General features: G+C 36.9%; 2 protein-coding genes across 5 annotated transcripts in view; both read left to right on the forward strand.

Moving 5' to 3' along the window:
• Window positions 1-811: 811 nt before the first annotated feature.
• kif3cb (kinesin family member 3Cb) lies at window positions 812-10,316 on the forward strand. Of its 2 annotated transcripts, XM_051869104.1 has the most exons (8): window positions 823-2,897; window positions 2,981-3,082; window positions 4,463-4,585; window positions 6,427-6,545; window positions 6,659-6,775; window positions 6,867-6,975; window positions 8,077-8,234; window positions 8,325-10,316. In XM_051869104.1, the coding sequence occupies exons 1-8, from the start codon at window positions 1,458-1,460 to the stop codon at window positions 8,431-8,433; spliced, it is 2,277 nt and encodes a 758-aa protein (XP_051725064.1). In that variant the 5' UTR covers window positions 823-1,457; the 3' UTR covers window positions 8,434-10,316. The 2 variants fall into 2 exon arrangements, with proteins under 2 accessions (XP_051725065.1, XP_051725064.1); XM_051869105.1 differs by lacking the exons at window positions 4,463-4,585; window positions 6,427-6,545; window positions 6,659-6,775; ... (1 more) ...; window positions 8,077-8,234; window positions 8,325-10,316 and adding an exon at window positions 4,276-4,436 and having other exon boundaries at window positions 812-2,897.
• A 2,351-nt stretch (window positions 10,317-12,667) lies between these two features.
• asxl2 (ASXL transcriptional regulator 2) overlaps window positions 12,668-27,406 on the forward strand; it is a 29,273-nt gene continuing 14,534 nt past the window's right edge. The window contains exons 1-4 of one of the 3 annotated variants that reach the window (XM_051867571.1): window positions 12,668-12,843; window positions 16,988-17,070; window positions 19,901-20,009; window positions 21,054-21,198. In XM_051867571.1, coding sequence (XP_051723531.1) covers window positions 12,787-12,843; window positions 16,988-17,070; window positions 19,901-20,009; window positions 21,054-21,198 — 394 coding nt within the window. In that variant the 5' untranslated portion in view covers window positions 12,668-12,786. Of the gene's footprint in view, window positions 12,844-16,987; window positions 17,071-19,900; window positions 20,010-21,053; window positions 21,199-23,637; window positions 25,051-27,406 lie in introns of those variants that run through there. The other 2 variants (XM_051867573.1, XM_051867572.1) reach the window with 2 other exon arrangements.

The raw sequence follows: 27,406 nt of genomic DNA on the forward strand, positions 1-27,406 counted from the left end.
TAATTGATATCAGGTCTGTAACATGATTAGCTATAAAAGGGATGTCTTAGAGAGGCAGAGTCTCTCAGAAGTAAAGATGGGTAGAGGCTCTCCAATCTGTGAAAGAGTATGGAAAAAGATTGTGGAAAACAATGTTCCTCAACTTAAAATTGCAAAGGCTTTGCAAATCTCATCATCTACAGTGCATAACATCATTAAAAGATTCAGAGAAACTTTAGAAATCTCTGTGCGTAAGGGACAAGGCCGAAGACCTTTATTGGATGCCCGTGGTCTTCGGGCCCTCAGACGACACTGCATCACTCATCGGCATGATTGTGTCAATGACATTACTAAATGGGCCCAGAAACCACTGTCGGTAAACACAATCCGCCGTGCCATCTGCAGATGCCAACTAAAGCTTGATCATGCAAAAAGGAAGCCATATGTGAACATGGTCCAGAAGTGCCGTCGTGCCCTGTGGGCCAAGGCTCATTTAAAATGGATTGTTTCAAAGTGTTGGAAAAGTGTTAATTCAAGAATGGGAGCAAATTCCAAAACCAAAACTCCAGAAACTCATAACCTCGATGCCTAGACGTCTTCAAACTGTTTTGAAAAGAAGATGAGATGCTACACCATGGTAAACATGCCCCCGACCTGTAGCAGGCATCAAATTTGAAATGAGCTCATTTTGTGCATAAAAGTGTAAAATTTCTCAGTTTAAACATTTGTTATGTTATCTGTGTTCTATTGTGAATAAAATGTTGGCTCATGTGATTTGAAAGTCTTTTAGTTTTTATTTTATTCAAATTTAAAAAAACGTCCCAACATTCAGGTTGTAAATATGCAGTCACAAAAAAGCCATAAGATAAAGCTTGTAGCATCATCATTTCATTTTTATGGTAAAGCTCACAGTTGACATTTTCCCCCTTGTATATTTAAGTGTATCAGTCTTATCCTTATATCTAGGCTAAATGATATTTTTGAGCTATTAAAGGGTTTTGACGTCTCTCAACATCCCTAAACAATCATGACGGTTATTAGTCAAATAACCTAACTATTGACCATTTGATGAACCTGTTTTAAGCCATATACAATGATTGTGCTCTATTATAGGCTACTGACTTTTAATAACTTAATCACCACTAATCTTATCATTGAAATCATTATAACCCACACCGAATGCGTCACACCTAGTCTACCTATCAGCTGCACGCCGCCTGTGAGCGCGCTCTGCCTATTGTCTGTGAGGAGCAGGGCGTGTGCACCCAGAGCAGGAGATGCGCGAGACACGATGCAAGGAGCGGAATGTAATGATGATGGCGTTGGACCAAGATGATCTGCGCTCTCGTTTTCATATGACGGACAGCGCATTTGTAGCCTGCATGTGAATGTGCGTATTTTATTTCACCGTTCATTGCGTCCATATATAACATAGCAGAATATTATAGACGTAAAGGCTTTATCATAACAAAAAAAAAATGATGAAGCGAAATAGCCTATTGCGACCACGCTCCATGTCGATTGGCAAAAAATCAGAGGCGGTTAAGGTGGTGGTGCGGTGCCGCCCTTTAAACAAGAAGGAAGAGACGATGAATCAAGAAAGAATTGTTGAAGTAGATGTCAGACTGGGACAGGTGAGCGTGCGCAATCCCAAATCATCCGGAAGCCTCGTAAAAACATTCACTTTTGATGCCGTCTATGACGTGGGTTCAAAACAAACCGACTTGTATGACTATGCGTGCAAACCTCTAATTGACTCTGTTTTGCTCGGGTTCAACGGGACTATATTTGCTTATGGGCAAACTGGGACCGGCAAAACATATACAATGGAAGGTGTGCCCACAAACCCTGAGACGAGGGGAGTCATCCCAAATTCATTCCAGCAAATTTTCACTCACATATCTAGATCTCAGAACCAGCAGTATCTCGTGAGAGTGTCTTACTTTGAAATATATCAAGAGGAGATACGAGACCTCCTCTGCAAGGACAACAATAAAAAGCTGGAGATCAAGGAGAATTCAGATATGGGCGTCTATGTCAAAAATCTCTCGTCTGTGGTGACTAAGAACATTAAGGAGATTGAACATGTCATGAACTTGGGGAACCAATCAAGATCTGTCGGATTCACCAAAATGAATGAGCGTAGCTCAAGATCGCATGCTATTTTTGTCATAACCATTGAATGCAGCGAAATGGGCGTTGATGGTGAGGACCACATCCGTGTCGGAAAGTTAAACATGGTGGATCTTGCCGGCAGTGAGCGGCAAAGCAAAACAGGTGTGCAGGGACGAAGGTTTAAAGAGGCTACGAAGATAAACTTGTCTCTTTCCGCTCTTGGAAATGTTATTTCGGCTTTGGTGGATGAGAAGAGTACCCACGTTCCCTATCGGGATTCCAAACTCACCCGGCTGTTGCAGGACTCCCTCGGAGGCAACTCTAAAACCGTTATGGTGGCCACCGTTGGACCAGCTTCGTGCCACTACGATGAGACTCTCACCACATTGAGGTACGCCAACAGAGCAAAGAACATCAGGAACAAGCCAAAGATCAACGAGGACCCCAAAGACGCCCTGCTCCGCGAGTTCCAAGAGGAAATCGCCCGCCTAAAGGCGCAGCTCGAGGAACGAGGGATGCTGGCCAAAGAAAAGAGGAGGAAGAGGAGAAACAGTATGAGGATGACGAGGAGTATGAGTAGCGGAGAGGTGGAAACTCCGAGAGATGGAGAGCTGGGGGTCGTTGAGACGGTTCAGGAGGAGAGTGTGGAGGAATATTGGTGGAAGCAGCAGATGGCCAATACCTCTGCCAATTACAGGCCAGATATTAGCAGGAAACTTGGCATGGTAGACGAGAAAGCAAAGACTGTGGAAGAGTTGCTGAAGGAGCAACAAGCTATGGAAATTATGATTGAAAAATACAAGGTTAGTTATTTCCACACGACTTTTCGTGCAAATTATACACCATATTATTCATAAATCATGTTTTTTTTTTTTTTTTTTTGTAGGCTATGGAAAGTAAGCTTCTGGTTGGAGGGAAAAACATCATTGACCATACCAATGAACAGCAGAGAATGCTGGAACTGAAGAGGCAGGAGATTGCTGAGCAGGTAACTGTAGTGCAAAAGTAGACGTATACATGTTTAGATTATAATATATGTAATATAAATACACTTTAAAGGCACAATATGTAAGCTTTTTAGATTAAAATATTCAAAAACCACTAGAAAAATGTTAGAAAATTTCAGTTACTCTCCAAATTAATGTAGAAACAACTTAAAGACAGTGTATTTTAAATATTTGTTTAATGGCATCTTTTTATGAACAAAGGCCAGTATCACTGATACTATAAATCATTAATTATAGATATTCAACATTACAGTATAACTAAAAGCTAACAATTTCAACATTTATTAGGCTTTATAAAATAACTTAAAGTAAATTTAAAACAATCTTTACATAAACCCATTATAATAAATGTCATATTTACCTGTGGCCTTCCTGTCTAACAGCTAGGAAATATACAGAAATTGAATAAAGTTATCAAACACTTTACAGTGTTTACTGCATAAATTATAAATTAAAAATATAGATTAATCCTTATTAAAGCTACAAGTTTCTCTGTTTCCTTTGTTCTTTGATTAACATTAATGACAGACGTCACAGCAACTGGTTTATTAGGCTGCTGTCACTTTAAGAGCAGCCGCTCCCGAACATGGCGCGGATCTGACGCGCATCTCATTTTCTCACAACTTTTTAAGTTCGTTTAAGATGGTATTTAACTCATTCAAGACTGCTTTAATGAGGATACTCATTTTGGCATAATTCTGTGTGTTATTGTTTGTTCAAGCGCGAAAGAGAACTCGATACTGGCGCGTCTTTCTGTGCGCAGAAACAACATTCACAGACAGCACGTTCTCATTTGTCTTGTGGCGCTTGAATGGTTTAAAGGCATTTGCGTGAATAAGAGCATGATCATATAATGTAACGCTAGCCAAAATATGATGAAAAAACGGATGCTGCGTTAACATGTTAAACTGAAAAAAATGAATCCCATGCGTTAACGCTAATTTTGACTGCACTAGTTATAATATAACTTTCAACACACTTAAATGTATTAGTACGATTGTTTTAACCATGTAAAACAGTGCTGTGTTGCTCCACATACGCAAGGAAACGAACGGAATCGGCCGACTACATCATTAGCATAATAAAAAGCTCAGCTGGACTCACTGCTTCATACCACAGTAACGTAATAAATCTTTAATACAGTAGCTCATTCATGAACATGATTTCTGCCCAGGTCCGTCAGATTCTTTTCCAACGGCTGTTCAGGTGAAGACGGCAACTCCCATGATTCCATGCTCATTTACGACGTCATCAAGATACATTTACACCTTAGTTTTGAATAAGCGACCTCTAGAGGTGGAAATTACATATTGTACCTTTTAAGGATTACAATCTCATATGTGTGTGATGAATCCTTCTAGGACAGAAAGGAAAGAGAGATGCAGCAGCTGATGTTTGAACAAGATGAAGAGACGATTGAACTGAAAGAGACGTTCTCCACTCTACAGCAAGAGGTGGAATTTAAGACTAAGAAACTTAGAAAGGTGCGTAAGATCACACAACTCATCTCCTCATTGTATTTGAAATGGAAGGAAATGTTAGTCTAAGTTAGGCAATGTAGTCTAAGCCTAGTGCATTATATGTTAGACTAGTTAGACTTGTAATGAATACTCAGCAGTCACTTCAATCTTCAGTCAAATATCTTTCTAAAATGACTGCTAAACTGTATATTTAACAGATCAACATCTCTTAGACTGTGCTAGTGTCTTTCTTATCACTTCATAGTCTCTGTTTCCTCACATAATTCAACAATTTTGGCTCAATTAATTCATTTTATACCCATGTATTCGTTTATTTGGTAACTTGTCATGTAATAAGTGTACAATGTACAATAAAATGTACAATAATCGCAGTAAGCAGAAGTTAGCATCACCCTGGTTCCCTCGACAAAAAGCCAATAGGATTTTTCTATCGTCTTTTGAATTATTGCAGAAAATAAGCTGTTATAAGCCATGAACCAAGCCAATCAGCTACGAGGTGAATCATAACACTACAAACTTTGATTGGAAGCAAAAAAGTTTTTGAAAATCAGACAAAAAGACAAAGGTACAAGACTGTGTACTTAACGGCTTTAGTGAGGGAAAGAACTACAATCCCATGAAGCATTGCGAACAGCAGAATCGAATTAAAAAACGATATATAAAAGGAATATAGATATATAAGAGGAATATAAAACTATTCATTTCAAATGTTATTTGTATAAAAACAATATATTTTAAGTTTATTGTAAAATATGCACATATACATTACAGTATTTTGATCTACTCGATTACATCATTCGCAGTGCTTCATGGGAATGGGTGGAGCTAAAGAGCAATTTTGGCACATGTTGCTTTTTCGACTCTCTGATTGGTGTAATTCTGTACAGCATCATGGGTAATGTAGTTTTTCACCAGGAATTCCACTGTTAAACACGATTATTTTAAAAATAAGCTGAGATAGGCCTAATGTAGGTTGACGTCTTCAGCAGAAGCAAACACCATGGATTAACAACCTCGTAGCTCAGTAGGTCTATCTTTAAAGGTTTATAAGTTATCGTTCAAAATCCATTTCCTTATGGAGAAAATGAGTGGAGTTTTTACTTCCGGAACCCAACTGTTGCACTCTATTGTACATTATTCCTCTACATATTTATGATCATGGTATGGATCTTTATCTGGCATGACATACTTCCTTTAGATTGCTTGTTTAGCTTTTGTTTTATCAGTCAGTTTTTGTCACATTAGCATTTTCAGGGCCACTGTTCATTGCATTGTGGGTCAATGACACGACGTGCATATTTTTGTGTCTAAGTGCATTATTTCCTTTTAAAATAATATGATAAATTCATGACATATCACTTTATTCTATAAAACCTATTTAGTTTGAATTCATTTTTAGTACATTTAAACAATACATATTATTTAATTTATGTTTTGTTATCTTAAACCCCCAAAATGTCAGGTGGTGCAACTCTCCGAACAATTACAAATGAAAAATTAAATACTATGGCATAATTTTAGGTTTGAAACTTTTCATATAAACAAATTTTTATAAATATCAGTAGTTTTAAAGCTGTTGAGATAATTTGTCCGGCGATTTGTATATTCTGAAATGTCAGGGTGGCACAACTTCAAACATCGCTCTTTTATTATGAATTAACAAGGTAATAACAGTAAACATGATAATGCAGTATCCAGAGGACCCCAACTGATCCTTGTGTCAGAGTGATACTGGTAAAAACTGCTCATTTCAAGTATGGGAAGGTTGGTAAACTTTCCATGTCAGGTGGTGCAACTACAGTATATACATACAACTATTTGATTGCATTGGTTTCTCCTCTCAGTTTTACAGTAAGCTGCAGCTGGTGAGGTCTGAGATTGGCGATATCATCAACGAACATGTCACAATGAGGCAGGAACTGGAGCAGACAATGAATGAGCTGACAAGAGAGATGAAATTCAAGTATGTCCCACCTTTCCTCACAGCTTTATCCTGAAATAAACTATAAAAAGACAAAGCTCCTCTACATGCGGTGATGGTTTCTATTTTGTCACGTCCCTTTGTATTCTTACCAGAAATCTGATCATTGACAACTTCATTCCTCCAGAGGAAAAGAATAAGATCATAAATCGTCTCCACTTTGATAGCGAGGAAGACCAGTGGAAAGTCTTACCTCTTCTCCCTTCAGAAAAGTAAGTGAAAGAGCAACATTGTTCCAAACATTTCAGGACCACGAGGATGATATTCTTATCTTCTGATATTGTATTTTCTCTCATTTTCCAGTAACTCCCCTCTTGTTCGACGAAGGCCAACTTCTGTAGTGGGGTACAAGAGACCAATTAGTCAATACGCTCAAGTTGCTGTGGCAACTGGGTCTCCTTCTAGATACAGGGTTGGTATTGTACAGAGATGAATCATTTTTAAAAATTTCAATCATTACGAAATAAAATATTAGCATTTGATGATAAAAAAAGACATTACCAATCAAAAGTTTGAGGTCAGTTTTTCATGTTTTTCTTGATCATATACTTGATAAAAATAAACACAGTAAAAACAGTAATATTGTGACGAATTATTACAATTTAATATTACATGATCCTTCAGAAATCATTCTTATATGCTGATTTAGTGCTCAAGAAACAGTTCTTAAAGGGTTTGTTCACCCAAAAATGATAATTTTGTTATTAATTACTCACCCTCATGTCGTTCCACACTCGTAAGACTTTCGTTCATCTTTAGAACACAAATTAAGATATTTTTGATGAAATCTGAGAGTTTTCTGTCCCTCTATAGAACGCTACGCAACTGACACTTTGATGCTTCAAAAAGTTCATGAAGAGATCGTAAAACTAATCCATATGAATTGAGCGGTTCAGTCCAAATTTTCTGAAGACACTCGATCGCTTTATATGATGAACAGATTGAATTTAGGCTTTTATTCACATATAAACATTGATCAACTCACACATCAGTAAACGGAAGCTCAAGCATGTTTGATTGACGCGTGTGAGAACCAATGAGGTTCATTCTCGTGTTACGCATCACGTTTGAGCTTCTGAAAGAGGTTTGTTCTCGCGTGTGAAGCAGGTTCGGTTGAGCTTCTGTTTATGTTTGCTGATCAATGTTTATATGTGAATAAAAGCCTAAATTAAATCTGTTCATCATATAAAGTGATCGAGTCTCTTTAGAAAATTTGGACTAAACCGCTCAATTCATATGGATTAGTTTTACGATCTTTTTATGAACTTTTTGAAGCATCAAAGTGGTAGTCACGTAGCTGTCAATGGAGGGACAGAAAGCTCTCAGATTTCATCAAATATATCTTCATTTGTTTTCCGAAGATTAACGAAAGTCTTACGGGTTTGGAACGACATGAGGGTGAGCAATTAATGACAGAATTTTCATTTTTGGGTGATCTATCACTTTAATATTATAACTCTTTTATAACATGATAAATGTCTTTACTGTCTCTTTTGATCAATTAAAAAAAAAGGCTGAGAACATCATGCTTCTGGAGCTGGACATTTCTCCCCCCACCATGGTGCCCTTGGACCTTCAGAGGTCAGATATAAGAACCCAAGACTTGATACGTGACTTTGGCCATTATAGAAAGAAGGCGACTGCATCACGGGTCATGAAAGCTAGATCGTGGTGAGTACCCTGCATATCATCCATTATTCAGCTGCTACTGCTAAAATTAATCGTCCGCATTTAAACCTTGCTCATTTCTTCCTCCTCAAGGTACCAAGGGCCAAGTCATTCTGCTTCTTCATCAGCCAGCTCTGTGGCCTCTGGGCCCCAATGCCCAGCTTCAGTAATGGGAGCTTGTGCCGCAACCTACCAACCATGAGCCTGTACAGTGTGATACGCCTGCAAGCATAGAAAGCACTTAAATTATTCTTTGCACTGTTTTTATGAGCTTTAAGCAATGCCATTTGTCTGTTTCAACATCTTAAAGGGATAGTTCATCCCAAAATGAAAATTCTGTCATTAATTACTCACCTTCATGTCGTTCAAAAGCCGTAAGACTTTCGTTCATCTTCAGAACACAAATTAAGATATTTTTGATGAAATCTGAGAGCTTTCTGTCCCTCCATTGCTACGCAACTACCACTTTCAAGCTCCAGAAAGGTAGTAAAGAAAAAATGTAAAGTAATCCAGTGGTTTAACCTCAATTCTATGAAGCAACACGAGTGCTTTGTTTGCACACACAAAAAAAACATAATTTACCACTGTGTTTACAAAATATTAATCTCCAACATGCGTTCACAAGAGCACCACAACGCTTACGTGTTATGTTGATGCGAGAGCAGACATTGTTGCATTAACGCATGTTGGAGATTAATATTTTGTAAATAAAGTGGTAAATTATGTTTTTTTTTTTTTGCATGGCTGAGGCCATGTTGGGCTGCTTTAGAGAAGAGGAAGAGTTGTTGTAGTAGAGTGTTGTTGTCATGCCGTCATTTTACACCGGATTTCTTCACAAACGAGGGTCAATTCAATGCTGGATTTGCACAAAAGATTAACATGACGGCACATGCTAGTCGATGAGTTGAATCAACTCCACAGCAACTACATAAATTTATCCACTAACCATTCAGAAACGTCCAGTTTCATTCTAAAAGTTGTAACTTCTTCCTGAGTCTCTCCATCAGTGTCGACTCCGGTTTGAACAATATAAGGCTGAACACCGTTACTGACAATCCTCATTTTGGCTGCGTGAGATTCTCCAGCTTTGTTGTTGTTGAGCAACCGAAACACAAGCTGTTAAAGCTCTGCCCTCTTCTAGAAAGGGGGCGGGAGCAGCAGCTCATTTGCATTTAAAGGGACACACAAAAACAGCGTGTTTTTGGTCACACCCAAATAGGGGCAAATTCGCAAACTTAATTCGCAAAAAAGTTTTTACGCTCGCTTGAGGTGGTTTTTGACTACTGGGAGATGAAAATGCATTTGCCAAATAAATTCAGATGTAGCGAACATTAAACCCACATGACTAATCTGCTGTTTCTGCTGATGATGTTTTATTTACTGTTGGTTACTAGGTTACCAATACGACCGTCATCTGCTCGAACAACTTGATGGAAACGCACCTAATTCGCATCTGTTTGTTTTTTTGCGAACTTTGAAAAGATATGCTTCACGGTTGCATGGAAACCCAGCTTATGATGTCTTTGCTACCTTTCTGGGGCTTGAAAATGGTAGGTGCATAGACTGTCAATGGAGGGTCAGAAAGCTCTCAGATTTCATTAAAAAGATCTTCATTTGTGTTCCGAAGATGAACGAAAGTCTTACGGGTGTGGAACGACGTGAGGGTGAGTAATTAATGACAGAATTTTCTTTTTTTTTTTTAATGAACTCTCCCTTTAAATTTTTTTTAGCATCAAAGCTTAGTCATTTTAAGCACAATTGTCTCCTGTATACTTGAAAAAAGGCTAGTGTATCCTGTTTAAGCTTGTGATGTCATTCTTGAACAGAGAAGCAAACAATAAATGTATCATAAACAAATGATCTCTCAATATTTACCACATAAGTTTAGATTAGTATAGCTTAGAATTAGCTGATGTTTTATAGCATGAAGACATACAGAAATAAGTAGAAATGCAATCCTGAACTGTACAAACCAAACCATGACTCCATATAAACAGCGGCTGAAGCGCAAGCACATTGAAATGAAATAAATAAAAATGTAATGTAAGTGTAATGTAACAGAAATAAAAGAAAAGCACAAAAGGGGTTTGTATAAGAATTCTAGTATACCATAGCTCATGTGACTGTATGATACATACCACTTCAGATTCAGAGCTCTGGGATAGTCACAAGGTTTGACTAGGCAAAAGGGCAAGTGTTAACCTTTCTCACACATGTTTATATATTATTTGTACAATTAAGGTGAACATGAAATCAAAACTGACCTTGTTTACTTCATTAATATGTTCCTGTTCTTATAGTGATGTAACAGGAAAAAAATTAGGCTTTGCAATCTTACACTTAAACATTTAAGAATTTAATTGCATTAAAACTAAATATTAAACCAAATGGCATATCTAAACAAATGCTAAACCTCTTCTCAAAACTAATTTCACTTTTCATAAATTGCAAATTTATGATTACCAACTGGTCCCAGGATTATTTTAGTCAGATGTTTTCTGCTGTTCATTTTGTTTAAGGCTTTTAACAGTTCTATTAATGCGGTAAGTGTAAGTCTAATTACAATCATTAGTCAAGATGATTTTACATTAAGACTTCATTTTAGTTCTCAACTCAGGTTAATGTGTTTGTGTGAAAACAACTGTACAATGATTTGTACAATGCTTAATCCATGTGTACTTTGTGAAAAGAGTATTTATTTCTTTAAGGACATTAGGACTGTCAATAGGCTATATTAAAATAAATGGTCTCAATTAATCTCAAATTTAGAATTTCCTGCAAACTTGCCTGAAATATATTTTCATATATTTCATATACACGGATCAGGCATAACATTATGACCACCTTCCTAATATTGTGTTGGTCCCCCTTTTGCTGCCAAAACAGCTCTGACCCGTCGAGTCATGGACTCCACTAGACCCCTGAAGGTGTGCTGTGGTATCTGGCACCAAGATGTTAGCAGCAGATCCTTTAAGTCCTGTAAGTTACGAGGTGGGACCTCCATGGATCGGACTTGTTTGTTCAGCACATCCCACAGATGCTCGATTGGATTGGGATCTGGGGAATTTGGAGGCCAAGTCAACACCTCAAACTCGTTGTTGTGCTCCTCAAACCATTCCTGAACCATTTTTGCTTTGGGGCAGGGCGCATTATCCTGCTGAAAGAGACCACAGCCACCATTTCCATGAAAGGGTGTACATGGTCTGCAACAATGCTTAGGTAGGTGGTACATGTCAAAGTAACATCCACATGGATGGCAGGACCCAAGGTTTCCCAGCAGAACATTGTCCAAAGCATCACACTGCCTCCGCCAGCTTGCCTTCTTCCCATAGTGCATCCTGGTGCAATGTGTTCCCCAGGTAAGCGACGCACACGCACCCGGTCATCCACGTGATGTCAAAGAAAACATGATTCATCAGACCAGGCCGCCTTCTTCCATTGCTCTGTGGTCCAGTTCTGCTGCTCACATGTCCACTGTTGGCACTTTCGGTGGTGGACAGGGGTCAGCATGGGCACCCTGACTGGTCTGCAGCTATGCAGCCCCATACACAACAAACTGTGATGCACTGTGTATTCTGACACCTTTCTATCAGAACCAGCATTAACTTCTTGAGCAATTTGAGCTACAGTAGCTCGTCTGTTGGATCGGACCACACCGGCCAGCCTTCGCTCCCCACGTGCATCAATGAGCCTTGGCCGCCCATGACCCTGTCGCCGATCACCTGTCTGTGGTCATAATGTTATGCCTGATCGGTGTATGTCCATTAATTTTAAAGCATTCAGGTAGATTTATATTTAGGTATATATATATATATATATATATGTGATAAACATAATTCATCTAACAACTTCAATTATTAGCATTTCATCAGCTATAAATCTAATGCACTCCAGTCAAGAAAACGCGCAACATGGCGCCGCCCATCAGGGGGCGACCTGCACCATGTAGATTTATTTATTTATTGGGGGAAATTTGAAGACTAATATGAGTTGAGTCTTCATATCTCTCAGTATGTTTGCTAACATCATTTTACTCATACTTCTTCAAAAATGCTATTTCATGTATAAAACCGTTTAGCTCGCACCTTTACTTTTAAACATGCGTCACTACTAGAAAGCGTCCAAATAGTTTTTTCCTCATCTATATCTATTTTTGTTTGTTTTTATAAATATATGTAGGCTAACTTTTGAATATATATCTTCCATATGTTGACCACTGTATAAAGCTCTTGTTTTAAATTCATGATGATACATAGCATCTTCTGAATGTAATTTGATCGGTATAAACGTTTAATTTGATACTATATGTAAGCGCGTGTGTCTGGAGTTTGAAACGTTTGTACAAATGAAAACAATGGAGAGAGATTAGCCTTGGGTAGGTGGTTTCCCCTGAACTGTCATCGTACAGTAAGATGACGTTTCCCAGAGGGTCACATGATTTGTCTCTTACAGTAAAAACCCAATATGGCAGAGATGGCAGGTCTTGCACGGTAACTAAAGCAACATCAACACTTTCTACAGCACCGTGGTCGATTTTTCGCGACCGACCGCCGACATGAGGGAAAGACAGAAGAAGAAAAAGGGGAGGACGTGGGCAGAGGCCGCCAAAACGGTAAAACAGGAGACTTCTTGAGAGCTTGTTTAGCTTGTTTTCGCCTTGTGCTCCCACTTGTACAACTGTGTTTATGAGTTCATGACCCGCTGGTGTAGGCGAAGTATTGCGTATGCATTTCGGGGCCTGGTTTCAGTTGGTGTTGCCAAAGAGCATTAAGATCCATACACTATAAACATGACATAACGCATGCATGAAATGCTTTTCTCCATAATTACGTAACATTTAGGAACTTTTTGATCCGGGAAGTGATTTGATGAAACGTCTGTAGCGTGACGTTCATGTCAGTTGCTAGCTCGCGCGAGGCAGCTTAGCGCGCTTATGTAGACTAGTGACACTTCGCTGGTTAGCCAGTTAGCTTAGCTCACCTAAACCCACAAAAACAACCCTGTATTTTCATTAACATATCAAAGACACTCTGCTTTAGAATTAGTCAGTGTTTTCTGCTTTAAAATGTCAGAATCACCGCCCGCTTTAGCATGTTGTGTCTTTAGATACCGCGAGTTTGTAGCTTGTTTACTTTTTGACGCCGTTAAAATGGATGTTTTGATATGGTATTTTGAATTCAGACGGACTTTCCGCATTGCTGTTGCATATAACTTAAGACCCAGTTTGTAATATGCGACACACTGAACGGTGTATGTCTTCGAAGATACAAGTGTCCCTTCAGGACTTCAAACTGAAGTTTTACATATATTCACAGCTTTTGATAATGCACCTGTTTGCGATGTTCGACTTGTGAACCAGTCTGCAGTCTGATGGTTTTGATGAATTGGTTAACGAATCTGACTAAACCATTTATTTACGAATCAGTCAGAGCAGTTTTCAAACGAGTGGATTATTTGGGAATCTCCAACTCACATTTGACCAAAAATCTCTTTCAGTTTCTAATGAGTGAAAAAGAAAGCTACAGCAGAGAAAAAAAAAAAGAAAAAGAAGATTCTTATGACATGACTGCATAACTGGTTTAAAGTACAACAAACTGGGACACATACAATTACAATAAAAACCCACTAATAAAACATAAAGGCATGAAATGAAAACTCAAACTTTCTATATTCTAAATGCATGTTTTAAACCTTATTGTCAACAATTCATCCATGCATGTTTTATTTTTTTACAAAAAGTTGTCATAGTTCATTCTTCCCTATTGTGATGTATGTCCAAAGTGAAACGGCATCTCAGATTTATGTTAATAAAGTTTTTTTGCACAACATATGTGCAGAAAAACAATTATTTTAACTGTCTGAAATGATCCGTTTTTTAAAGGGATAGTTCACCCAAAAATGAAAATAATGTAATTAATTGCTCACCCTCATGTCGCTCTACACCCGTAGGCCTTCATTCATCTTCGGACAAATTAAGATGTTTTTGATTAAATCCGATGGCTCAGTGAGGCCTGCATTCAAAGCATTCCTCTCTCAAAGCAATTCCAATCTCAAGATCCATAAAGGCACTAAAAACATATTTAAAACAGTTCATGCAAGTTCAGTAGTTCTACCTTAATATTATAAAGCGACGAGAATTTTTTGCACACAAAAATAAACAAAATAAGGACTTTTCAACAATATAGTGATTTCAAAACACTGCTTCGGAGCTTTACGAATCGAATCAGTGACTCCGATCTCCTATCAAACGGCTAAACTATTGAAATCACGTGACTTTGGCGCTCCGAGTCACTGATTCGATTCGCAAAGCTCTGAAGCAGTGTTTTGAAATCGGCCCATCACTATATTGTTGAAAAGTCGTTATTTTGTTTTTTTTGGCGCACAAAAGTATTCTCGTCGCTTTATAATATTAAGGTAGAACTACTGAACTCACATGAACTGTTTTAAATATGTTTTTAGTACCTTTATGGATCTTGAGAGAGGAAATGTCATTGCTGTGAATGCAGGCCTCACTGAGCCATCGGATTTAATCAAAATATCTTAATTTGTGTTCCGAAGATTAACAAAGGTCTTACGGGTGTGGAATGACATGAGGGTGAGTAATTAATGACTGAATTTTCATTTTTGGGTGAACTAACCCTTTAAGGGGCAGCTCCTTTAGGGCTTGTCAGTAAATGGCCACTGTTATGACTGGCTAACGTCATTGCTTAGGAAACAGTATCATTAAAATTGAAATAAAATTAACCATTAAAAAGCCATGACCAATTAAAATAAACCATTTACTTGTTTCCGACACCGGGATCCTTCTGAAGTCTGTACAGAGATGCAAATAAGCTGTTTAAATTGGATGAATGTTCATTCTCTCTTCCATTTGTCCTGTTGTCGACAGACTCAAGTGCGTGGACTATGTCAGAAAGTGAACACACATCTGTATACTGTATCCAGTGTAGACAGCATCAGTCATTATAATGGGTTCTGTTTGCTTTTGACGTGACGTGGCGCTTATTTCCATTGAAGGCAGTTGTCATTAAGCGACTGAATGCCAAGGGGTGGGGCCTATGGTGCGATGATGTATAACTATTCGTCGATGTCTTGCTCTGGAGGCAGTCATATACAAATTAATTTCCTGTATGATGTCACAGATCCCGCAGTATCAAAACAAGCTGTTTTTGGAGCTTGATTAAAGCTGCAGTCCGTAACTTTTTTTCGGCTAAAAATTTTTTGGAGCAAGTACATAACCAGCCAGTGTTCAAAACTATCTCCTTACCTTAGCCCGATTCACAACGGTAAGCTTTTCTAATTTGAGTGGTACTGGTAGGTTTCCGCGGGAAATTCCAGCATGCTGCCGTTCGTCTTTGTGTCATTACGTCACGTCTGTTTACATAAAGAACGAGTCCCAGCTAGTAGGCTATATCATGTGAGGATGCTGCAGGTGACGGATCATTTATAGCCTTTTCTCACAGCAGCTGCAATAATTAAACTTATCATTTTGATGGCGGATTGTATGGTATGACAAATTAACCTTACATATTAGACTGTACAGAAATTGAAATCTACAGGTAACGCTAATACACACTAAATACACGTAGTCACGCAATGCTGATGTTGTTAACATTAACAATTTGAGAACAAAGTATAACAATAATAATAATTTGCACGTCTTGACATGATCCGAGCTAAGCGATCGTTAGATTTAATCACCATTGGTAGCGCGATTTATTGTACTGCTTTTTTTTCTCAGTTGGTCAGAACAAAAGTGGCAGACATGTTACTTACTTGTTCAGATGACATTTTCCAGTGAAACTTCTTAGTGGGTGCAGGACACTATAGTTCATTTATGTAAGTGAGGATAGCAAAATAAAGTAAACTGACATATTATACCCAAAAATTCTTCATACAGTGGACTACCAGTGAAACTGATAAAAATTTAGAACCAAAAATTATTCAGACACTTTGACCTGACCATGTTTTGCTTAAGTGTTATCTGACATAATTAAGATTAATTTTTTTTCTGACACAGTTTAACTCTGAGATCTTGTCATATTTTATTACCATTTTTTAAACTATAGTGAATAAACTGGAATAACGAATGAAATGTTCAAGGTGTCTGAATACATTTTGGTTTGACTGTATGTCAAAAGATCAATGCAAATATATGATTTCTCATGTCATGACCCCTTTTAGAAAAACTATAGTAGTATATCAGTGATACTAAAATGACACTGGTGTTCGGATACAGTTTGGGGCCACTGTGTGTGCCTTGTGTCTAAGAGAAGAAACTGGGTTTCATGTAAGCAAAAGATGCATGGATGAATAAATGTACTTTACTGACCAAAGTAAAGAATGACTGAAATGAACGCAGGATGTGAGATCATGTCATCACTGTGACACAGCAGGGGTGAAGCAGCTCTTGGGCCTCCGTCCAGCAGCTGACTTCATGTGTGGCTAAAAGCCACAGATCCCTTGGAATGTCTGGAGTCTGTTTGCATTTCCCAAACTCTCAAAGTACAACCACTTTTGAACGTAGTTCAAAGTATCAAACTAACACGTTTCTCTGACCCAAAACGAACTGGGTTAGTTTCAAAGAACGGGATTGTCTGTTTCACTGAGGTCAACTAATGATAATTCAAAGGCATTATTGTCTAACAAACCTCTTTTTGGACTGACCATCAGTTCTGCTTCATCCTTTCTCTGTGGTTGCTGCCATAGTGAGTCATTGCTGAATTGTTCATTTGTTCCCGTAATACTGTTCGCAGGTGCTCGAGAAGTACCCCAACACACCGATGAGTCATAAAGAGATCCTGCAAGTAATTCAGAGAGAAAGGCTTAAGGAGATAAGGTGAGGTCATTCTCCAGATATTTATAAGAAAATAGCCATTTCTTTATCAAACACTTCCCCTGAACTGTACCACATCATATACCTTTTATGTTTTATTTACTGTCTTTTGTTTTATTTTTCCAAAGCAAAATTTAATGTGGCAACATATCTAATTATCACATCTCTTTTTTTTGTTTCATTTCTCTGTTGTCTTCCAGAAGGTAAGATTATACAGTAGTACACCCTCCCCTCCAACTAACTTAAATCCATTAGCCAATCTCTATGCATGTTATTAACATGTCCCCAGTTGACACAGCATGCAAAGGTACTCTGTAAACCCCAAGAGTGAGGACCTAATGGCCATGACTTTGACCATAGTGCTTGTCCTCAGAAATGGCTAGTGGCTTGTTGTGCTTCTGGCAGTTTTGCTCTGTTTGAAGATACTTTATAATATCTACAATCACAAAAAAAAACTGCGTCAGTTGTTTTGAGTTATGACAACTTTGCGTGAATGTACGTTCCACCAACAAGCTATACTGAGTTAGAGGAACTTAATTTGTAGCATGAACACAAATTTTTTAAGTTGATTACTCAAAAAAAATTAAGTCGCTCCAACTACCAGAGTTGTAATCCTGGAACCAGTTAATCTTATCTATTTCAGTTCAAATCAACTGCTATCATAGCACATGCTAACATAACTTATTTAACATGTATATTTAATGAACAAGTAAGATATTACTTGTCACTGGCATTAGCGCAGTCATTGCTTATGGAGTCAATGTAGTGTTTACCTTCATGTACTACTCTTCAGCACAATGGTAACCACAAAAACTTCAACATTACAGAAACTCTTTTAAGTGTCAAACATAACAGCAATAAACACGAACAGGTCTTTCCCTTCACTAAAAACAAATAAATTAACACTTAATTTCAACATTTATTCTCCTTATCCAGTCCTATGCAAAGCATGCTGGGAACTAGAAATCCACAGCCTAATTTCCAAAGTTATCAAGACAATTTCATTAAGTTACTACAACCTAATTTTTTAAAAAGCTTTTCTGCGCCAATTAACGCAGAAATTTGAGTTTAAGTTAGACAATATTAAGTTGATGTAATGATCAACATTATTATTTCAACAGAATAATGTTTGCAACTTAAAAGGTTTAATTAAAACATTTATTTAAGCTGTGGTAACATGTCCCCTTGAATTACTTTTTAGAGTGTATGTACTGAATGCGTGTTTAGCCTCAAGCTCATTATTACGATTATTTATTCAAGACTAAAGGCCAGATTTACTAAACATGGCAAATTAGCGTGAGAGCATGATTCCAAAAAACCACAGATGGGAGTGGAAAGTTCTGCGCATGATCTACTGACGACGCGCAAATTAAAGTACACAGACGCATCCGGATCATTTCCATAATGACCAACGCAATCTACCAAGAGCTGCGCAAATTAGCGTCTGGTTTCTGGGTGGTAAATAATGGCGCAAATACCAGTAAATTGACTAGCGCAAACCTTAGTAAATCACCTTACATGATTCATTTAAATACTCTCCTCCCATAAATTTTACGTCTGAAAGGGAAACTCCTACAAATGCATATGCAATAAGGTCAGCTGCAAAAATAACCATCCACGCCTTTTCAGCGCTAATTTTGCAGTGTCTTTAGTAAATCCTGACAGTAGTTTTTTAACGCCAAAAGAGGGATTGCGCTGGTGCAAGCTGTTAGTAAATCTGGCCCTAAAACTCTAAGAAAAATTGCTTTCTAAGAAAGACAAGTTATACAAAACAAAACTAATAAGGATAGAACTCCCTCAGGGATATTATCCTTAACTAAAACCATAAAAACATTATTGTTATTTGGAAGAAAGCTGAAATAAAATAAAATACTCAATGAAAATTAGGAATGTTTCCTAGGCAACTAACTGAAATAAGTTAATAAAGCACTAAAATTACTAACTGGAAATAAACTAAAACTAAAACCAAAACTGAAATAAAAATAAATAAAACCTAAAAATTAATATAATAAAAGTGACAAAAGCACATAACAAAATTACTAAAAATTAAACCAATATTAAAATGAAAACTGAAAATATAAAAAAGCTAATTTAAAATATTAATAAAAACTATAATAGTATATAAATGATACAAAAATCACCCCCTTTGACATACTTTCACTTTAGTTTTTCCTTACATTTACATTTATATTTTCTTTGCATACAGTACAATTGAATAATAAAAGATTGTCATAAAGTACTGAATTTTAATGTTTTTGTAGATTATGTGCATGAAATTACTCCTCAGTAGGTAGGATGCATATCAGAATGTTATACACAAAATGTTTGTAGCAGTTTGTTTGTACTATATTGTACTGAAATTTGTACATTTTGCATTTTGCAACACAATTATACAGTAATATATACTGTTATTATGTTCATCTTGCCAGATCAAAATCATGAAAAAGGCCTGCAAAGTTACAAAACACAATGTCACTCATGAGTTGTTCTCTGTAGTTGAGCTTTTATCTGGGAACGAACACGTCACAATATTCCTCATTTTAAAAAAGCAGCTATTTGCACTAAGTGAAAATAGCAATATATTCTATTTACACTACAAAAACAGCAGCTCTTTGCAATAACTGCAAATAGTTGTTAGAGGCTATTTATACTTGTTATAAGTAAGTGGCAGACTTGTTATAAAAGGGCATAATATGGCCTCTTTAATTTAAATTTATATTCACATTCATGCACAAATATCTGGAAACCAACCAGTGAACTGTGATCTTTGTTGCAGCTTTTCAGTTGTGTAAAGATGGTGACTGATTTAATTAGCTGATTTTTCATTTTTCAGTGGGACTTCCCCTCTTGCCTGTCTTAATGCCATGCTCCATACAAACTCACGCGGAGAGGAAGGGATCTTCTACAAGGTCCCCGGTCGAATGGGAGTCTATACACTGAAGGTAAACAAGGCTAATCACACCGCAACTCTCACAGAATAAATGTTACTTATCTGAGCACAGGTCCTGTAGCTCAGCATGTCACTACGATCATAGATTAGATGCCGGTTTACATTTGTTTGTCTGTTTTGTGAAGTTCCTATGGCTCTGTTGAATGGCATAAATATTTACTGGTTTGCCTCTTACCTCGAGAATAGGACTTCTGTAAATATAGGACATTTTTCCTCATCATCTGCGCCTGTCTTGTGTGGTGTGCCCCAGGGATCCATTTTGGGACCTTTATTGTTTTCCAATTATATGCTTCCCTTGGCCCACATTTTTCACTGTTTCTCAATATTAGTGATCTTCTTCTTCCATATTGTCCTGCTTGGGCACTTAGATCTTCTAATCACTTGATCTTAACTGTGCCACGGTGTCGCTACAAATCAAAGGGTGATTGGGCCTTTTCTGTGGCTGGCCCCAAGCTTTGGAATGGTCTCCCTTATCATGTGAGGTCTGCTCCTTAATTGGAAATTTTAAAATTTGGAAATTTGGAAATTTTAGCTCATTTTAGCTTTTGGAAACCTGTAATTGCTGTTTTTATTGTGTAGACCTACTTTCTACACCATACAGCACTTTGGATCAATATATATATAATATATATAAAGATCAATATATATATAAACGGTACAATAACAACAACAACATTTATTTATAGAGCACATTTAAACACAATATATATATATATATATATATATATATATATATTATTGTTTAAATGTGCTCTATAAATAAATGTTGTTGTTGTTGTTGTTATTGTACTGTTTGCTGTTATAATTAATTAATGCTTAGTTAACGTTAGCATAACAAGCCATACTTGTCATTATTGAGGAGCTTGTTTAAATTGAAAATGTAAAAAATAGCAGATTTCTACATATTTATGCTCTACACATTGATTTATTAAATGTATAAATTAGCATTAACTGTTTGGTCAGATTCAAATGAACTGTTTTATGAAAACTGTAATTGGGCATCTGATGTGGATGGTTTATGTTTGTATGTGAGCAGAAGGACATTGGAGATGTGGCGAAGGAACTGTCAGAAGAGGATTCAGAGGACAGCAGTGATAACATGTCTGATACCCGATGCTCAGAAAATACCAGCACCACTAACTACAGCAAAGATGGACGCAGAGAAAGGTGGAAGAGGAGAGGTACCACATTTTTATGAACTTTTATGAATAGCCAAACGTAGAGGTTAAGTGTGTAATTTCTGCACCCGGAAAAAAGACAAAGTATTTTAAAGGGGCCATAACTGCATTTTTTTTTATTATTTTTTTTATAATGCTCTCTGAGGTCCACTTACAATGTTATCAAGATTTTTACATTAAAAACATACAATTGTTTATCACATTGTCGTTCTTACAGGCCAGGGGTCCGCAATTAAGTTTGGCATCGGGCCAAAAAAATTTTTCGCCACTAGATGGTGGGCCAGAACATAGTCAAAGGATAATTTAAGAAATTCATTGAAAAATGCAACTAGAATTGCCTGTTAAAATCTGTTACAGTGTCTTTTAACTGGTAGTGAGCTGTTACTCTGTGTTAAATCCTGTAGTAGGACAGTCATTAACAAAAAGCCACATTTGTGTGGTGGTGTCCGGGTTTTACACTGGATAAATTAATAAAGCAGAGTAGTGACATGTAACCTGGCAAGTATCTTCATTCACCATCTTGCAACACAGACCTCCTTGCTAAAACACACATATGTGGGAGATGCGGAATGGATAAAAATAACTTGAATAAGCCCATTAATGTTTGAGTCATGCTCTTAAACGAACTAGCCTATGTTTTATTTCCTCTTTCCATATTGTGAATAATAAATGTGTAACATTTGTTACACAATGGAGCCTAACTTATTGTAATAATTATTTGACATAGCCTACTTTTACTCTCAGAATTATTCCTTGGCATCCTCACGTACTAAACTGCATTTTTTTTTATTGTTTGCGTGCTGGAGGTACGCTATTCTGCCTTGTGCAGAGTGATGTTAACATTGAAGCTAGCTGGTGAGAGAAAATGGCACTATCAAAGAGTCTAAAGAGGAAAGTTGTCAGAGAAAATAGAGCATACAAAGAAGAACGGAAAGACAACAATGCATTTATCCTACCTAGTTTTGTGAATGCAAAGCCGGTGTGTCTCGTCTGCAACAAAGTTGTCGCTGTTTTCAAAGAATATAACACCGACACCGGACGCGAGCGGCGAATAGAATATAGTAGTATAGAATAGTGCTTTGCAATGGTCGGTTTGTCGCGTTCAGTGTAGACAGCTTTTAGCTGTTGCGCGTCTGGTGTAGACACGTTGATAATATTAGACGGCACCACGAGACGAAGATCTATTTCAGAACCGCTTTTAAAATAATTTGGCTGCGGGTGCGTGCCAGATATTATTGATGGCGGGCCACTTTTGGCCCGCGGGCTGCCTATTTCCGACCACTGTTATAGGCTATTCATTGTTCGTTCTTTTTGATAAAATGCAAAACGTATACATTGTCTTTTGCAGTGTCGTGTTTTAAATAAAACTAGATGAGTAAAGTTTGATGACAAACTTTGATGTTGGCTTGGCAAAGCCAGGTCTGAAAGTTTAAAATAACTTCGAACAGCTTGAAGTTTGAAGGTTTTACTTAGAGAAAGTAAAAAAATGTTAATAGAATGTTTTAGCATGTTGCAGGCATGATTTTTAACATGTTGGTAACGTATTTTAACATGTTGCTAACATAAATTAGCATGTTGTTAGCATGTATTAACACACTGCTAGCATGAATTGGCATGTTGGTAATTTAGCATGTTTAGCAAATTGTTAACATGAAGTAACATGTTGCTAGCAAGTTTTAACACATTGCTAGCATGATTTACCACTTTGTTAGCAAGTTTTAGCATATTGTTAACATGAATTAACATGTTTTAACACATTGCTAGCATGATTTATCATTTTGCTAGCATGTCACATTATTATGTCATAGTGCGTTGAAAGACTGCCTCTTTAACCCCGGCCAACAATTTATTCATGTCATGCAGTAGTAAATATAAGACAGATGCAAACACAGGATTACTAGAGACGCCTCTGAGGATTACAAGACGTTTTGAAGTGCCAAGTTATGGAAAAACACAATCTTTGCATTGCCTTCCTTGTGGCTTTTTCGTTAAACAGATGATCAAAACTACGAAAAGCTCCATAGACTTTCATTGAGGGGGTCAAGACTTTTGCACTATAAGACTTATCAAGTATTTTAGCTATCACTAGCAAAGTTTAATGACTATCCTAGGACAACATGTTAAAACATGTTAGCAATGTGTTAAAACATGTTAACAACATGCTAATTCATGCTAGCAAAGTGTTAAAACATGTTAACAACATGCTAATTAATGTTAGCAAAGTGTTAAAACATGCTACTTCATGCTAGCAATGTGTTAATTCATGATAGCAATGTTCAAACATGCTAATTCATGTCAACAAAGTGTAAAATATGTTAGCAACATGTTAGTTAATGTTAGCAAAGTGTTAAAACATGTTAATTTATGTTAGCAATGTGTTAAAACATGTTAGCAAAGTGATAAATCATGTTAACAATGTGTTAATTCATGTTAGCAATATGCTAAAACATCTAACAATGTGTTAAATCATGTTAGCAACTTGTTATATTATGTTAGCAGTGTGTTAAAACATGCTAGCAACATGCTAATTCATGGTAGCAATGTACTAAAACATGCTAGCAATATGTTAAATCATGATGATAACCTGTTAAATAATGCTAAAATGTTATGATGCATTCACGTCACCGCGTAATTATCGTAATCTTGAGATGACAACATGTGACGTTATATTTGTAGCTGTTCACGTCCTCTGACTGGGAATTATGCGTTTCTATGGCACCACTATCAATGCCTAAATGAATCTACAGCGGTCAGGTGATACAGCGGCCACGTGGGAGCTTTCAGAAAACTCCCAGCTTACAAACTGTAATTACGAGCTCTATGAGGACATGAATGCATTTTTCGAGGCAGAATCTCGTAGTTACAGTAATTACGATATGGCGTGAACGCACCTTTAATTCATGTTAGGAACATGTTAAAACATGCTAGCAAAATGTTAAAACATGTTAACATGCTAATTATGGTAACAACCTACTAACTTATGTTAGCAACATGTTAAAACTGCCTCTGCAGAAGATCAACGTCTACTTCTACATCATTGCCCACCAATTCATGCATGTCATGTAGTAGTAAATATGAGACAGACGCAAACACAGGATTACGATAGAGACGCCTCTGAGGATTACAGGATGTTTTGAAGTGCCAAGTTGTGGAAAAACACAATCTTTGCATTGCCTTCCTATATAACAAGGTATGATTGTGAAACACATACTGTAATGCAATTTAATGACAAAATAAGTTGATCACACCATGTCTTTTCAAAATGACACAATTACACACCTTATTTTACACAATATTTACACTAAACAGGAAAAAAAAACCTCTTTTTGAAACTGACTGCAGGTAGCTAAAATATATCGGCCTGCCACTACTATTTAAAGATTTGAAGAAATATAAAATTGTAGTTAAATTTGTACAGTAAATTTGTGTATGTAAAAATGGTTTGCTGTATGTAAATGTATCAGTAATCTATGGTCTTATGATCACTGTTAGATAGCATGACTCATGCCATGTGTTGTGGGATGGAACATGTAGATGACATTCTGAACCATGAACGTGTAACTCATACGCTGGCTGTGGTATATGTATAAATGACCTCACATTGTAGATTTGCTTCTTTCAAGTCAAAATATTATTTGAATGCAGAACACCCTTTAAACAGGAAATTCTACTTTTTTTTTCTCTCTCTTTTTTTTCTTTTGCAAGATTGATGCCACTTCCTCATTTATTTGACTGCAGTGTGAAGTTATCTAGACAAACACAGGCTTCAACTCAAGCCATCTTGTAGAAACTTTTTAACTAAGTATTTGAGAATAATGCACTCTAACAGAGTCAATTCATGCAGAACCAAGTACTGTAAGTAACACTTTCATCTTAATATGCTGATGAAACTTTAATGCTGTGAATTGAGAAAATGGGGATTGTTGTGCCAGAGAGAGAAACTAACTCAGCAAAAACCAGGAAATAATTACCGCAGCAGCAGCAGCATATTATTCATGAGAGTTAGTTTGATCAAGTATTTTTTGAAAACACTCCTTTTATAAATGTGCTTGGATGATCTATTACAGTGAAAGATAATGTGTTTTTATTTTTTGAGGTTCAGTTCTGACTCTGGTTGTTTTTAGTGTACGGTACAACAGGGCTAAAAATACACCTTAAGAAAAAATGTGTTTTTCACTACTCCCATAGTGTGTCAGTGCAGAAATATGTGTGTTTGTACTGAACATTTATGGAGCAACAGATTTTGTGTGAAAATATATCATAAAAGTGGTTTATTTTGTTTAAAAATCATATAAATGCATGAGGTGGCGAAATGTTTTTAATAATGTGCAAGTTAATACTTGTTCAAAACAATCACTTTAGCAAAATTTGTACTATTTTTTTGTTTATTGTGATAAATAAAAGAATTTATTTTTGTCCAATAAATATACTGTCATTAAAAATGTTAATATAAAAATATATTTTAAAAATACAGAAATTATTTTTAAAAAGTAAAGATTTTGAAAGCATTGTAGGAGATCCCATAATAATTTAATATAGATTTACAGTAGTATCAATAAATTATATTTTATTATTAGGACTGGGACAATACTATTGATGCATCGCGATTCGTGGATCGTTTCTGATATTTTCCAAATGCATCACAAATCGATGCTCTAGGCCAGGGGTATTCAACTAACATTTAAAGGGGTCCAGTTAAAGAAAATTTCTTGAAGCAAAGGTCCGGAAGATCATAATGTCTAACTATATTTAAGTAGCCTAGTAGTTGTATCAACATCTGCATGTAATCAATTCCTGACTGTCAAATCAAATGAATTCAGTACAATTCAAAAACTTTTTGACAATATTTATTGTCACGTAAAATAGAACTGAACATATATGTATGACTGTAGATATAATGTTCTCTCATTAACTAAATAAAGTAGGGCTACATTTCAAAATAAGAGAAAATAAGTAAAATGTGAAAATTGTGCATGTTCAAATGAAGTGCTTAACTTCAGAAAAATAAAATAAAGGGAGGAAAAGCTTGAATTTCCCCTTTTTTGTTTCACATCTTGACTCACTCGTCAGTTTCTGACTTAAGTGAAGTTGGCCGCATATTCACAGATTCGAATTTCCCGGATCAGTAACTTGTGAGCCAAACGCTGTTACTACACAAATAACACCTCTTTTCAGACAAGCAGCTACAACCTAATTTCCCTCAAAATGAGCTTTCCTCCGCAGTGGACAAAATACATTGATCTCTATGTGTGGACAGCTGAGAGAAAGATCCGAAGGGACCATCTGCAAAGTGCAAAACTCGAAAAGCGTTACTAGAAAAACAGTCAATAACTTCAATGTTACACACTGTACTGTCACCAAATTTATTTCACACTCCACTGCTGGTTATACTACACCACTTATTTTGGAAAAATTTATTTTTGCATTTATTTTTTTGTATTTTTATAATGAAAAATATTGAATAACTTCACTGTAATACACTGTACTGTTGACATTTTTCCAAAATAAGTGTTGTAGACGGTCCCTTCGGATCTGTCTCTCAGCCGTCCTCGCATTGAGATCAATGTATTTTGTCCACTGCGGATGAAAGCTTGTTTTGAGGAAAATTAAGTTGTAGCTGCTTGTCTACGTTTAAAAAGAGGTGTTATTTGTGTAGTAACAGCGTTTAGCTCCAGGAAATTCGAATTTGTGAAAATGCGGCCAACTTTTACTTAAGTCTGTTACTCTCCCTATCTCCGTCTCACTTGTATTTTTCTCAACTTTCTCCATCTCACTCGTCTGTTTCTCTCTCTTTCTCCATCTCACTCGTCTGTTTCTCTTCCTTTGTTTTCTACATGTATCGCCATCTTTCTTTTTTTTTCTACCTTTTCATGTGTAACTTGCCTCTAACTCTCGCATCTGTCTGCACTGTAGAGTCAAAGTTTACCGCCTGGGATGCGCGGACTTGATTGGCTGAGTGGTATCACGAGGGATAGCTTAACTCGCATGCAATTGGTCTGTGCGTTTCATCATCCGCTAAACCACTACCGTAAAGACTACAAAAGCTGCGCCGGTAAAATAGAAGTGCCCCGTCAGGTTTTAAATCATAACCTTCTGTTTTGGCTGTAGGTTCGGTCCGTATGGGACGGCTTCTGGGTCCGGACCCGGACCGCAGTCTGCCTGTTAGTGACCTATGCTCTAGGCTATTTTTTGACCGCATGCTCAAATGCTC

This window comes from Ctenopharyngodon idella, chromosome 17 (assembly GCF_019924925.1).
Source record: "Ctenopharyngodon idella isolate HZGC_01 chromosome 17, HZGC01, whole genome shotgun sequence".
Taxonomy (NCBI): Eukaryota; Metazoa; Chordata; class Actinopteri; order Cypriniformes; family Xenocyprididae; genus Ctenopharyngodon; species Ctenopharyngodon idella.

Coding starts and splice junctions, on each gene's coding strand:
- kif3cb (XM_051869104.1), top strand. CDS start 1,458: ATGATGAAGCGAAATAGCCTATTGCGACCACGCTCCATGTCGATTGGC. Junction 6,776..6,866: donor CCTCTTCTCCCTTCAGAAAA/GTAAGTGAAAGA, acceptor CTCATTTTCCAG/TAACTCCCCTCTTGTTCGAC. Junction 8,235..8,324: donor GTCATGAAAGCTAGATCGTG/GTGAGTACCCTG, acceptor TTCCTCCTCAAG/GTACCAAGGGCCAAGTCATT.